The 15432-nt window shown below is 41.7% G+C and overlaps 1 protein-coding gene across 4 annotated transcripts in view; it reads left to right on the top strand.

Moving 5' to 3' along the window:
* The window catches only part of STYK1 (serine/threonine/tyrosine kinase 1), a 56640-nt gene that overhangs the window by 18300 nt on the left and 22908 nt on the right, over positions 1–15432 (top strand). Inside the window, exon 1 of one of the 4 annotated variants that reach the window (XM_067008728.1) lies at positions 14652–14676. The exons of the other annotated variants lie outside the window; for them this stretch is intronic. Within the exon in view, the coding sequence (XP_066864829.1) occupies positions 14667–14676 (10 nt within the window). The 5' untranslated portion in view covers positions 14652–14666. Of the gene's footprint in view, positions 1–14651; positions 14677–15432 lie in introns of those variants that run through there. 4 annotated transcript variants of the gene reach the window in all.

Genomic DNA, 15432 nt, shown 5'->3' with positions numbered 1-15432 from the left:
GTGTGTGTGTGTGTATCTATTTTAGATTTTTGATTTGTGGTTGCCATGAAGTTTAAATACAGCAACCTAAATATTTACATGATTACTTAAGTTGATGATCTCAAGTTCAAATGTATTCTAACAACCCTGCATTTAACACCCTCCCCCCACACACACTGCATATTATTTACACCATATTTTACGTTTTGTATATTCCTTAACTACGTTTGTGGATATAGATGCTTTTACTAATTTCATCTTTTAAGCTTTCTACTAGGTTTGTAAGTGGTTGATCTACTATCTTTACTGTATATTTGCCTTTACCAATGAGAATTTTCCTTTCATAATTTTTATATTTCTAGTTGTGGTTTTTTCTTTTCTGCTTAGAGAAGTCCCTTCAACATTTCTTGAAAAGCTGGTTTAGTGGTGCTGAACTCTTTTAGATTTTGTTTGTCTGTAAACCTCTTTATCTCCTTTTCAGATCTGAATGATAGTCTTGTCAGGAAGAGAATTCTTGGTTGTAGGTTATTTTGTTTCATCACTTTAAATATATGTTGCCACTCCCATCTGGTCTGCAAAGTTTCTGCTGAAAAGTTAGCTGATAGTCTCATCGGAGTTCCCTTGTACATAGTAGTTGCTTTTCCTTTGCCGCTTTTAAGATTATCTCTTTATCTTTAAGTATTGCCATTTTCATTACAACGTATCATGGTGTGAAACTATGGATTCATCTTGTTTAGGATGCTCTGTGATTCCTGGACCTGGTTGTCTTTTTTTTTTTCCATATTACAGAAGTTTTCAGCCTTTTTTCTTCAAATAACTTCTCTGCCCCTTATCTTCTTTTCTCTTTCTGGGACCCATAAAATGTGAATGTTAGTACAGTTGAAGTTGTCCAGAAGACCTCTTAAATTATCCTCATTTTGAAAAATTATTTTTTCCTTTTTCTGTTCAGCTTGGGTGATTTCCACTACTCTGTCTTCTAGTTCACAGATCGTTCCCTGTATAATCTAATCTCCTGTTATTCTTTCTAGTGTATATTTTTAATTTTAGTTATTGTATTTTTCAGTTCTTTTTGGATCTTCTTTTAATTTTCTGTTTGTTAAACTTCTCACCGTGTTCATCCATTCTTTTCCTTGATTCATTGAGCATCTTTATGATTATTACCCTAAACTCTTTATTGGGTATATTGCTTATCTCCACTTAGCTTAATTCTTCTGGGGTTTTACCTTGTTCCTTTATGTGGAGTGTATTCCTCTCTCACCTCATTTTGCCTAATTCTCTCTCTGTCTCTCTCTCTCTCTCTCTCTCTCTCTCTCTCTCTCTATATATATATATATATATATATATATATATATATATATATATATATATATTTATTTATTTATTTATTTATTTATTTATTTATTAGGTTGGTTATACATCCTGATCTTGGAGAAGTGGCTTATATAGGAGACATCCTATAGGGACCATCATTACACTCTCCTCTGGCCACCAGAGCCATATACTCTAAGGGTACCCCCTATGTGGGCCGCATGGACCCTTCTGTTGTGGTGAGTTGACTACTGTAGGTGTGCTGGTAGGCGGGACTTGCCCCCAGCCAGTGGCTCTCAGGCCCTGCCTCATGTGGAGGATGCTGGCCCACTGGAGGGTGGAACTGCGCCCTTGGGTGACTGCGTGTCGGGCTTGAGTTGGGGGGGTTCCCAGGGCTGGTTCCCCCCGTGTGGCTGGTTTCTTGGCCTGTGGGGCCCTAGGACTGGTGCCTACTGGCTGGTGGGCAGGTAAGGCCCTGGTGCTAATAGGCTAGAGGGACGATTCCAAAACGGTGCTTGCCAGTGTTACCGACTCAGGTGCCGAATCAAATCCTGGAGACAGAGTGTTGGGTGAAGTAGAAAAGTATAGCTTTATTATTCAATACTCTGCCAGGCAAAGGGAGACACACTGGGCTTCTGCCTCGAAAACCTGTGTGTCTCAACCTCAGAGGATTTGATGAAGTGTTTTACAGCAGTGGTTCAAAGGTGGGGTCTCTGACAAGATTAGAGTGTGAGCAGGGCTTGCCCTCCCTTAATCTCATCTCAGGTGGTTGTCTCTTAATCTTGATGAGCTTCTCTGGTCCCTTAATCTTTCCTCAGGTGGTTTCTTGGCTGCTCCTCCTCCCTAGATTAGCAACTGTTCAAATCCACCCTTTGGAACTCAGGGAAGGTCATGGAGGCTGGAATCTTGCTTATAAGAAGTGGTGGACAAAAGGAGGCCTCCATGCCTGCCCCACTCAGTTTCACCAGCACCAGTGTTCTTGTAGTAGAATGAGTTCCCAAAATGGCTTCTGTCGGCATCTATGTCCCCAGAGGGAACCCCAGTTGCTTCCTGCCTCTCTGGAAGGCTCTCCAAGATCAGCGCATGAGCTTAACCCAAGCTCCTTTAAAATTACTGCCTCTTCATTGGGTCTTGGAGCATGTGAGATTTTGTGTGAGCCCTTTAAGAGCGAGTCTCTTTTTCCAAGGCAGCTCTCCCTATGCAACTTGCCCTATGCAAGCCCTCCAACTCTCCCTATGCAAGCCCTACTGACCTGCAAAGCCAGGCATTCTAGGGGCTCAACTTCCTGGTGCAGGAATCCCAGGCTTGGGAGCCCAATGTGGGACTCAGAACCGCACTCCTTGGTGAGAACCTCTGCAACTGTTGTTAACCTCCAGTTTGTGGGTCACCCAGCTGCGGTGTGGGTCTTGACTAGACCATTCTCTGCCCCTCCTACTCATCTCATTGTGATTCCTTCTTTGTCTCTTTAATTGTGAAAAATCCTTTCTGCTAGTCTTCAGCTCATTCTCATCTATAGTTGCTCTGTAGATAGTTGTAATTTCGGTGTGCTGGTGGGTAGAGGTGAGCTCAGGGTCTTTTACTCCACCATCTTGGCCACTCCACCTCAATGAAACCAATTCTTGACAATTGCATGATCATAGCAACTTGAAGATAGTGATTGAGTTTTTTGGACCTACACTTTTATACTTTCATGACTAAATTACTGGCAAGAATGATAAATGAAAGGGAAACTTTCTTCAATTTTTTTCTTGTACAGATGTTAACATCTTAAACCTTCAGTCATCGTAAACTGCCCCATCTTTGTATAGTTAACAGTGGTTCTTAAAGTTGTCAGGTGACAAAGTACATAGAAATATGGTGCTGTTTCTAGAACATTGATCTAAATTAAAATTATTATATGTATATAATCCTAGGCTATGTTAGAATTCTACTAAGAACAAATTGTAGCAGATGCTAAAGTTTAAGAAAAAAATGTGTTTCAAAGTGTACGTTGTAGCCATAGAAAAATCTCAATAATACATATATAATACTCATATGTTAAGCCAGTTAGCTTCCTGGAGAAGACTTCAAAATTATTAGTTTTCATCTGATCATCGTTTTGAATGATTTAACCAAATGTACTGTTTTGTTGGATAAATTTGGGGTGTTGGGCTGAACAACTCTGGAGACACCACTTATGTTATATTCATATTATGCTGTCCGCTGAATGATGAAAAATATTTGCCAAAGATGATAATTTGGAGCTTAGAGAAGATGATCTTAAGCATTTTTTTTTTCTGACAATAATCAGTTTTCAAGACCCATTGTAGACCCAGCCACCCCTAGTTTGTGTCATCAGGATCAACTTCTCCGAAGTCCCTTTTAAGTCAGATGGGGTTAGCTTAGCCCAGACAAGGAAATCGCCTGCTGACCCTTGCCTACATGCTGTACGATGCCCCTCCAGCTAAGACCCAAAGTCAGTGCTGCCTCTGGCTAGTTAGAGGCTACAGCAGCAGGAAAGGATTTGTTTATCTGAGTAGAAGTGACAAGCTTGGCTTGTGGTTCAAGGAAGGGGGAGGGGAGCTGAGGGAATGCTGAAAATCTGTCTTGACTGCCTTGTTTTCTACCGGATTTACAAGCAGATTCCACAAATCCAACCAGTCTGTTCTACAGCTGCCCTGCCTCCTGCCTCCGTGGTCTTTCCCCGTAGGTCCCAATGCCTCACCCGTTGAGTGTTCCTTGGGGCTGATATCTTAGTATGAATCAAAATGAGTTTGGGGGGAGGGATAAATAAGCGGAATATTCACAAGAATATTCTTAAAGCCCTGCAGTGCCAGCAAGGAAAATACAACTGGAATGTAAAGTCTCTAAAACCTTGGAAACCTATGGGGTAGATTTCCAGAGGTTAATCCAGACACATATACAACCCAAAGGCCTGGCAGGCAGAAGAAACTATGAAACTATAGGCACATTATGAGTCCTAAGAACTAGGGTCTTCCTCCTTATCCTCATCTGTACAAAACTTAACTTAAAGAAGAGATCAAATATCCAGTCGGCCTTTTGAAGGGTGGAAAATTATAGTAAGAGAGCACCAGACGGGCATTCAAGGCACACAAGGCCAGTCTTAGCTTAAGTTCTAATTAGCTGCAGGAAGACACCTGAATCCTGTGCCCCAGTTTCCTCATCAGCTACTTATGGAGGTTAGGGCTTTTTTGGTTGCTTTCAAAGGGCTCTTCTGGTTGTACATGTTTAGAATGCATTTGTGGAGTTCATGTTGCATCTCACAGTGTACCTGTAAAGCAGAATAAGAAATGGAAGGCAAAAAGAAAAGAGAAAAAAAATTTTTTTTAAAATAAAGAATAGAAATGGAAGGCAGGGTTGCTATTTTTATAGTTTCTTTAGCAGGGAGCTGTGTCTGTAGTGACACAGGAGATACAGTGGTGGTTTATGGTGTGGGAGCAGAATGGCTTTTTGACACTGAAAGTTGAACCTGCTGCGATTGCATCCCTTCTTGAAGCCCCAATAGCTCCCTTAACACCAAGTGACCTCGATTTCATGCCCTTTCTTGTCCTCACCCATGTTCCACTCTTAAGATGGTCTAATCATGGATTCATGATCGGAAGGTCCCACATCTGATTAGATCTCTGATTTATTTTCTGACCCTAAACGAGTCACCTTTTCACTTAGATCTTAGTTTCCACATGCAGTATGAACTTCTTAAAACAGCCATGGAGGGCTTCCCTGGTGGCGCAGTGGTTGAGAATCCGCCTGCCGATGCAGGGGACGCGGGTTCGTGCCCCGGTCCGGGAAGATCCCACGTGCCGCAGAGCGGCTGGGCCCGTGAGCCGTGGCCGCTGAGCCTGCGCGTCCGGGGCCTGTGCTCCGCAACGGGAGAGGCCACAGCAATGAGAGGCCCGCCTAGCACAAGAAACAAACAAACAAACAAAGAACAGCCATGGATTATTCTGAATGGCTTGCTATCATAAAAATGAAGATAACTTAAGGGACTTTGCTGGTGGTCCAGGGGTTAAAACTCCACGCTTCCACTGCAGGGGATGCGGGTTCAATCCCTAGTCGGGGAACTAAGATCCTACATGCTGCGTGGCCAAAAATAAATAAATAAATAAATAACTTTGAAGAACACTCCAAGTTTTTAGGATTGGGGGGGAAAAAAAGATTAACCAAATGCTATTTTGTAATTATCTGTAAAGCACCTCCCCTTCATCACCACCACCTTTATCTTTCTAGGTCTGCTTTTCTTGGGCTGATATTAAAATTGATTATTTTTAATTCACTGAGTTAATGCACTGGGAACTAGAGGCAAGCTGAGTTACAAATAAAAGTATGAGCTTAGGTTATCTACAGACAGATGGGCAATAAAGACTTGATAGTATCAGCAGGGCCACAGGTTGTGGGCTTATAGAGAGCTAGATAGTGTGTGAGATCAATCGCTCAGAAAAAGTTCACTGAACCTTGGGATAAAACTCTGTGCTAGATGGAAATCCCCATATCTTCATAGCTGAGTTTAACAGCTGTATTGGAGGCTGCACCTCTGTGGCTTTTATTTCAACCTTAATCAAACAAATTTTGGGTGCCCAGGGAACAGATTTTTTTGTAGGTTAGGTTTATAGAAACATTTATGTTGCTAACAATTTAGAGATGTGACTGTTTTGTTACATTCTCTAGTCCCGCCAGTTCATGGCAACCTAAGAAACTGAGACCAACTCAGGAGGTCAAAGAAAATAAACTGTTTTCTGACACTGAGAGCTACAGAATGTGGTGCTCTATGGTCTGTGTACTTACCCAGGTATGAGAAAGCTCAGCAGTGGGCTTCTGTTATCTCATATAAGGCATGTCTGGACAGCTTCTAGGGGACATGTACTGTGCAACCTGTTTAGGAACTGATTTTCTCAGACACAGAACATTCTGTGGTATCACCAAACCATACACAAATTCTGATTTAACCTTTAGAGGCCATGAACCTGCAAATGCTAACCATAAATGAGACTTGTACACTGAAAACTACAAAATATCATTGAAAGAAATGAAAGAACTGAATCAGTAGAAAGACACCCTGTGGGAAGTAGGAAGACTTAATACTGTTAAGACGGCAGTCCTTCCAAGTTGATGGACACAGTCAATGCAGTCTCTGCCGAAATTCCAGATTCCTTTTTCAGAAATGGTCAAGCTGATTCTAAAATTCATATAAGAGGGAACACAAGGGACTTAAGAGTATCCAAAACAATCTTCAAAAAGAGAACAAAGTTGTAGGACTCAGACTTAATAATTTTAATTTTTTTTGGCCACGCTACATGGCTTGTGGGATCTTAGTTCCTCGACCAGGGATTGAATTGGACCCGGGTCCTCAGAAGTGAAAGCGCTGAGTCCTAACCACTGGACCGCCAGGGAATCCCCCAGACTTAATCATTTTAAAACGTGCTACACAGCTGCGGTAATTAAGACACGCGTTATTGGCATAAGGAGAAATATGGACTTCAGACTCTGGGACCCCTGTTTTCAGGCCTCCAGCCTCAGATTGAATTATAGCCCCAGGTTTCCTGGTTCCCCAGCTTGCAGATGGCAGGTTGTGGGACTTCTTGGCCTCCATAGCCTTGTGGCCAATTCCTATAATAAATCTCCTCTTAGGTATGTCTTTCTCTGTATATCCTGTGGGTTCTGTCTCTCAGAGAACCCTCCCTAATAACAATGGATGAAACTTGACAACTTGCTAAGTGAAAGAAGGCAGACACAGAAAGTCACAAATTGTATGATTCAATTTATATGAAATATCCCAAATAGGCGAACCTTTAAAGGCGGAAAATAGATTTATGATTGCCCAGGGACTTGGAGCGGGGAGGTGGGCATTGGGAAGTGACTGCTACTGGTACAGGGTTTTTTTGTGTGTGGGGGGGGATTAAAATAGTCTAGCAGTGTGGTTGCACAACCTTCTGAAAATGCTAAAAAGCACTGAATGGTATAATTTAAAAGGGTGAATTTTATGGTATGCGAATTATATCTCAATTTAAAAACCCCAAAACAATATTAAAGGTAATTTTTAAAATATAAACTTATTTATTTATTTTTGGCTGTGTTGGGTCTTCGTTGCTGCACGCGGGCTTTCTCTGCTTGCGGCGAGCGGGGGCTACTCTTCGTTGCGGTGCGCGGGCTTCTCATTGTGGTGGCTTCTCTTGTTGCAGAGCACGGGCTCTAGGCGCGCGGGCTTCAGTGGTTGTAGCACGCGGGCTCAGTAGTTGTGGCTCGAGGGCTCTACAGCACAGGCTCAGTAGTTGTGGCACAGGCTTAGTTGCTCCGCGGCATGTGGGATCTTCCCGGACCAGGGCTCGAACCTGTGTGCCCTGCACTGGCAGGCGGATTCTTAACCACTGTGCCACCAGGGAAGTCCCAGAACCTTACCTATTAAATCAGAGCCTGGCGAATTTCCTCTGTATTAAGTAAGAAATGAAGGTAATGCGGGTTTAAGGCAGAGTTCCCAAACTTGGTTGCATACTGGAATTAACCTTCAGAGCTTTAGCAGATCCCAGTACTTTGTTCCCATTCCCAGAGACTCTGATTCTGACTTAATTGATGCATCTTGGGCATTGAAACTTTTAAAAAGCTCCTTCAGCCACACTGGTTTAACTCTGGGAGGGGGTTAGAGTCGGGGAAAGGAAATCTACAATCAGTTTTATCTACTTTTGTTGTAAGTATATAATGTTTTAAATTTTAAAGTTATGAAGCAATTTATAAAAAAGAACACAAAAGTTGAAGATTTAAGATTTTAAAAAATCAGGTACTTCACAGAAGGAAGATGAGAAAATTGTAGTAGAAGCCTGGTAATATTTACTATAAGAATACATTAAATTTAGATTTCAGGAAATAATCTTTTATTCCTGTGATACACAGACATATGAGTATTTTAATTGTGTTATTATGTCATGATATTGGTATGAAATCTTATCCAAAAGGAGAGATCATCTGAAGATATCATAATTTGAATAATGATAATAGTTATTATTATAGGAATATTTTTATTTCTATAATTATTATAGGAATAATTAATAATAGCTACTGTTTGCTATGTGCTAGGCATTTTTCTAAGGATCATTTAATTCTTACAGCAACTCTTGCAGTTAGATAATACTGTAAACCCAATTTAACAGATGAAAAAAAATGAGGTTTAAGAGAAATTAAGTAATTTGCTCAAGAGTACACAGCTAATTAGTAGCAGAAATGGGTATATTGGGTTTCAGAAATGCATTGGGCTATACTTCTGAGACTTGTAATAAAAACTGAAAGGTAGCTGAAGCCTGGGAGTATGCCTTTTTTGCCTTTGTTGTGGAAGATATAAAAGACCTCAAGGAAAGAAGCATCTAAAAACAAAGCATCTTCCTCATGCATGTAAGTTCAGAGCAGGGAAGAAAGGGACAAAGGCAGATGGCTGAGATGGGGCCAGCTGTTGGGCTGCACTGGGGCTATATTAAGATAACAGGCCACCTATAGAAGAGTCGCTCACTTCTATTTAAGAAAATACATGCCTACGCACCCTACTCACCCACACCCACATTCACCATATTCGCGTGCGCACATGCAGGGGTTCTGCGTTTTTTTGCTCACTGAATTTATTTTCCAACTATTCTCCTTTAACATTTAGCAAGTCTTTTGGCACTTTCATTATGTTGGGCCGGTGTTAAGAAGAAAGGGGTTCTATCCACATTTATGCCAGTGCTTTGAAGGAAAGCCACACTCTCTTGAGATCATCATGGTGGGCCCGTAGTAATCAGAGTTAGAGACCGTCCTGCAGAGTGTATTATTCAGGAACGGTACGTTGGACCCCTTGGTCTGAAAACTAATTATGCTACACACATGAATTCTTGTTAGAAGAGGAACTTATAGCTACTACCATTGAAGAACACTTCTACAGTCTTATTTATTCTCACTAGAATCCTCTGAGCTAAGTGGTCATGATGATCTCAGCTGTAAAAATTAGAAAACCAAGGCTTTACAAGGTTGAGATAAATCCATTCTGCATCTCCACCTCTGGTGCCTGTGTTCTTTCTACTATACCACAGTTTGATGAAGATGATATATTAACTTTGTTCGCGAAAGTTCCAACTTGGCTGCTTCCTGGATAGGAAAGATAATGCCTCCAGCAAGCAATAAGAAAGGACTTGATAAACTTCAGAGCTTCACCTTGACTTTAGGCCAAGAGAGCCCTCTTTGAAGCCATAAATCTTGACTTAATGATTCTACCTTATCTTTAATTCTGATCACTAGTTAAGAAGAATATTATTATTATTATTATTATTTTGCGGTACGCAGGCCTCTCACTGTTGTGGTCTCTCCCGTTGCGGAGCACAGGCTCCGGACGCGCAGGCTCAGCGGCCATGGCTCACGGGGCCCAGCCGCTCCGCGGCATGTGGGATCTTCCCGGACCGGGGCACGAACCCGCGTCCCCTGCATCGGCAGGCGGACTCTCAACCACTGCGCCACCAGGGAAGCCCAAGAAGATTTTAAAGAAGAGTTTTTCTTCTGTCTTTTCTGTCACCCTCAGCCAGTTTTCTTTTGATGTCTCTGCTTTCAATTTTTTCTGCCTTCCAGACTTTCTTCCTTTTCATTTTTTTATTATAAAATAATGAAGGCTTAATTCAGACTATCTGAAAAATTTAAAAATGGAGGAAAAATATCAATCTTACTGTCACCATTGTTGCTGTAACATTCTGATATATTTCTCTTTTGGGTTCCCCTGCACAGGTGTTTCCCCCTAACCAGTATTGGTGTGGTCTTCGCTTATATATGTATATTTTAAAAATCTGCTTTTATCATTTAATGTGCTACCATTAAAATTCCCCATTTATTAAAAATTTTCATGAACATAAAGTTAATGTATTTATAGTATTCCACTCTATAGCTATATAAAAATTTAACATCCCTCTTTGTATAAGTTATGGTTCTCCAGAGAAATAGAATCAGTAAGAAGTATGTGTGTGTGTGTGTATTTATCTAGCTATCTATCAGTCATCAATCTATCTACCTATACAATCTATCAAGATATATGAAATCCATGGATACTTGGCAAGTTCAAAATCTTCAGGGTAGGTGAAGACCCAGGGAAGAGTTGCCATTTGAATCCAAAGGTAGTCTGCTGGCAGAATTCCCTCTTCTTCTGGGCAGGTCAGTTTTTTTCTTTTAAGACTTTCAGCTGGGCTTCCCTGGTGGCGCAGTGGTTGAGAGTCCGCCTGCCGATGGAGGGGACGCGGGTTCGTGCCCCGGTCCGGGAGGATCCCACGTGCCGCGGAGCGGCTGGGCCTGTGAGCCATGGCCGCTGAGCCTGCGCGTCCGGAGCCTGTGCTCCACAACGGGAGAGGCCACAACAGTGAGAGGCCCGCGTACTGCAAAAAAAAAAAAAAAAAAAAAAAAGACTTGCAGCTGATTTGATGAAGCCCACCCACATTATGGAGGGTAATCTGTTTTACTCAAAGTTCACTGAGTTAAATGTTAATCTCATTTTTAAAATTCCTTCACAGAAACATTTAGAATAATGTTTGACCAAATATCTTGGTAGCCTGGCCTAGCCAAGTTGACACAAAAATTAACCATTACACTCTTTTTCATGACAATTGTTGATATTTTTATCTTTTTTATTGTAGAAAATTTCAAATCTATACAAAAACAGAAAAATGTAGGTAGGATGGTATGATGGCTACCGAGGTATTAATCACCCAAATTCAACACTTCTCAACACATGGTCAATCTTTTTTTTACATCTCCACCCACTCTCCTTCAAGTCCTGGGATTATTTTGAAGTAAAAGTATATTTTTGCTTTCAAGAGAAATAGATGACAGTACCATAAAAATGTTTGTCTGTGTTCAGAAACATCTTCCACTTAAAAAAGATCTTCTGGGACTTCCCTGGTGGTGCAGTGGTTAAGAATCTGCCTGCCAATGCAGGAGACATGGGTTCGAGCCCTGGTCCGGAAAGATCCCACATGCCGCGGAGCAAGTAAGCCCGTGCCCCACAACTACTGAGCCTGCTGCCTGGAGCCCGTGCTCCACAACAAGAGAAGCCACCGCAATGAGAAGCCCGCGTATCGCAACGAAGAGTAGTCCCCGCTCACAGCAACTAGAGAAAGCCTGCGTGCAGCAACGGAGACCCAAAAATAAATAAATAAGTATTTAAAAATTAAAAATAAAAAAGATCTTCTTATAATTGACTCCTAGGAGAGACATTATTGGGTCAAAACTGTAAATGTCATTAAGGTTCTTCATTTATATATTGCCAAATTTGTTTCTGTAAATGTTGAAATTTTGATAACCTGTCAAAAAAAAAGAGTGAGTTTTTTTTTTTTTTTTTTTTTTAAACCCTCTTGCACTGCTGGTGGGAACGTAAAGTGACGCAGCCACTATGGAGAACAGTGTGGAGGTTCCTTAAGAAACTAAAACAGAGTGAGCTTTTTAATAAGGCTCCTCAGTGCATCAAAGTTCTTTCTTTCATTTTTTCCTTAAGTAGATAAGCAAAAAAAAAAAAAATTGCATCTTGTTTTTATTTTAATGTGTATTATTTAATTACTAGTTAAATTGAATATCTTTAATCTTACTCCCCCGTGGTTCCATATTTGTTAAACATTTTGGTTTGATGAATTTGTTTTCTTCAGTTTTTCATTTTTCATGGCCATTTATTTATTAGCATCTTAATAATTTTCTTATTTATTGCTATAAAATTTCTATGCTTTTATTTGTTCATTGGTCGATCTCTTTTTTTTTCTATTGGAAAGAATCTTTTCTTTAAAATTTAACAAGTCCTTGCCAATCCAATATAACTTATACTGTTATTTTTTATGTTTCTTAAAACATACAGTCATTTTTCCAACTAAAATTTATTTTTACATAGGGATGAAGCAAGGATCTAAAGTATTTTTGCCAAATGAGTAACCCATAATATGCATATTATGCATAATTCATATAATGCGTAATCTATCTCAGTACTTCTCAATACCAGGTATAGTTTAGTATCTCCTGGGAAACATGGAGATACTCTTCCTTTTTTCAATGCTGATAGGTGAAAGCATAATCTATTGGATTCATAATCATCATAATCTCTTCCAGGGTTGGGGGGTGGTGAGCTCCAGTACTAGTACTAGTATTTTTTAAGAAGTTCACTAAAAATTCTAATGTACAGCCCAAGTTTGAGAATCTGCTTGTTTTTTTCATGCTGACTTCTTTATATTAAATTTCTAAATATGTGTTTTATTTATAGGATATTTACGTGTTCTATTAATCTTTCGCTCTATTTTTCAGTGTCATTGTGTGTGAGTGTGTCTGGGTAGGTGTGTGTGTGTGTGTATGTGTGTGTTAGGCTTTGTCATATATTCAGGCTTAGAACATGCCTCTCGGGCTCAAAGTTTGATTTCTTTTGTTTTTGGAATAAAAGATTACCTCATGCTGGGATGTTGCTAGCTCCCTTCCTCATCTTGCTGGAGCCCTAAGTTTCCAAACAAACCACCTATAAGAGCTCTCCCTGAACTCCTTATCTTAGTCTTCTCATTCATAGCTAAACATCTTAGAAAAGCTACCTAAACACATTTTCTCCACATCCTCACTTTCTATTTATTCTCTGAACCACACCACTCTCTGGCTCTGCTGCTGCCCTCACACTACTCTTTCTATGGCCAAGAGTGATCTCCATGTTGCCTGTATCCATTGGTGACTTTTTTCTCTTAATTTTCATCAGCTTTATGACCAATCGCCTGGGCAAAGATGTGAGATAATCTAACTAGGTTGCAGAGGTAGATGGTAGGTAAAGATGGACAGTTCAGTTATAGAGTCAAATGCAGGCAAGAATAAGCAACTTGGGTTTTTGGTGGCGTGAACAGAACACAGGGGCCAGAGGTCCCGGGGTGTGTGCGCAGACATGAAATAGAGCAGGGATGGGGTGATAGCCATGATTCAGGCTCTAGGCCGGCTGGGGTGTTTATCTGGGGGGAGATGTCTTCCCATTTGTAGCAGAACCTCAGTAACCAGAGCATAGAACAAAGTTCTAATCTCATGAAGGAGGATTGATTTCGGCAGAGAGGACAGTAAGACCCTATCCACCCATGAGGATGGATTCAGGATGGGACCCCAGGTTTGAGAGTGCTTGGATCCAAAGCACGGGTAACCAGACATGCCTTGCGAAAATGGATCGAGGTTTTGTCCTCTCAAACTGGGGAGGATGGTGAGAGGAAGAGGAGAAGGCAACTGAGACTATTGATCACTATTGATCTCCTTACTGCCTCTGTCAAGATGGGTTCAGGACCTGGGTGAAGATTGAGCCAGCAGATAGGTGGTATCAATGGAACCAGCTAGAAGGAGTTGAGGAATGTAGAGACGGAGGTTAATTAATTAACGAATTAATTGTATCACTATTTATCATAGCATTCTATCTGTTTTTGTACCTTTGCTCACAGCATTATGCTCTTTGATCCACCATGTTTAAATCTCCCTTCCTCAACATGATTGTTTTCTCTTTTTTAAAACATTTGTTTTATTTATTTATTTTTGGCTGTGTTGGGTCTTTGTTGCTGCTCACTGGCTTTCTCTGCTTGCGGTGAGCGGGGGCTACTCTTCCGTCCAGTGCGTGGGCTCTCTCTGGTTGCGGTGCACGGGCTTCCCTCTGCAGTGGCTTCTCTTGTTGTGGAGCGTGGACTCTAGGTGTGCGGGCTTCAGTAGCTGTGGCTCGCGGGCTCTAGAGCGCAGGCTCAGTAGTTGTGGCGCACGGGCTTAGTTGCTCCGCGGCATGTGGGATCTTCCCGGACCAGGGCTCAAACCCGTGTCCCCTGTATTGACCGGTGGATTCGTAACCACTTGCCACCAGGGAAGCCCAACATGATTGTTAAATTCAGACACCTTCTAGCAGGTGTAATACTTAGGCTGTCAAATCACACCTTGTTGGTATATGCAGATTTTTTAAAAATATTTAGTTATTTATTTGGTTGCAGTGGGTCTTAGTTGCGGCAGGCGGGCTCCTTAGTTGTGGCTCACAGGCTACTTAGTTGTGGCATGGGAACTCTTAGTTGAAGAATACATGTAGGATCTAGTTCCCTGAGCAGGGATTGAACCCGGGCTCCCTGCATTGGGAGCGTGGAGCCTTATCCACTTCACCACCAGGGAAGTCCCTGTATGCAGATTTTTAAAAGCCACATTAATTTGTGATTACTTTAACTCGCTCTTCAAACACAGGACTACATATACTTAGATCCACAAATATAAATATTTTGATAACGGTTTTTTGTTTTGTTTTGTTTTTGGTAGTTATATATGCTTACCTGATTGGTACAGCTGTGCGACTACCTCCCAACCTGGAAAACAGGTGAAGAAGGGAGAGACTAATATACTGTATATGGATTGCCTGCAATGGACCTGGCATGACACCAGGTATTTTACATAAATTATCCCGTATAATTTTCAACAGCCTTGGAAGGTAGATATTATTGTCTCCACTTTACAGGTGGAAAAACAGAGGCTCAGAAAGTTAGGATAACTTATACACAGTCACGGTGAATACGAGAACTGAGATTCAAATAGAAGTCCTACTCCAGAGCTCCTTCTCTGACTATTACCCCAAAGGAAATTACAGACAGGGGAGGGATAGGAATGAAAACTTGTGAGGTTCTGGGGCCGCCATGATGTGGGTAGGAAGATGCAGGTCCAAGGGAGCCTTCAGAATTTGAGCGAGGCGAGGGGGAATTACTGGCTGTGGGGACTTCTTGGCTGGCCTGCCCCTTTTCTGGTGTCATTCATTTCCTGCAGCTCTCTGTAGTTCTTTACTACCCTCAGGAGAGAAGCAGGCGCCTTGGTCCCGAAATTAGGAAGAGAAGGAATGACAAGGTCGAGTGATATGCTCAGTGAATCACCTACCAACCCAGAACTAGAACTTCGAACCTCTGCTCTGTAATCCCAGCACCAGGTCAGCACTGATGCTTCTTGCCCGGCCTCCAGACTGCTCAGCTCGGAAGCACGCTGGCCCTCTCGTGAGGCGGGGGCTCTCCTGTTTGCTCCTGACGGCCAGAATGAGGTGGTGATGTGTTCGCACAGGTGCCTTTTTGATCTTGCCAGGCATTTGCTGTTGTTTACCTGGAATTACCTTCTGTGTATGGAGCCCTTACAAGGGCTCACCCTGTATGACAAAGC

The sequence above is a fragment of the Kogia breviceps genome, chromosome 12 (assembly GCF_026419965.1).
Source record: "Kogia breviceps isolate mKogBre1 chromosome 12, mKogBre1 haplotype 1, whole genome shotgun sequence".
NCBI lineage: Eukaryota > Metazoa > Chordata > Mammalia > Artiodactyla > Physeteridae > Kogia > Kogia breviceps.
Note: the sequence above shows the minus strand (reverse complement) of the source record. Positions and strands in the feature narration are given on the sequence as shown.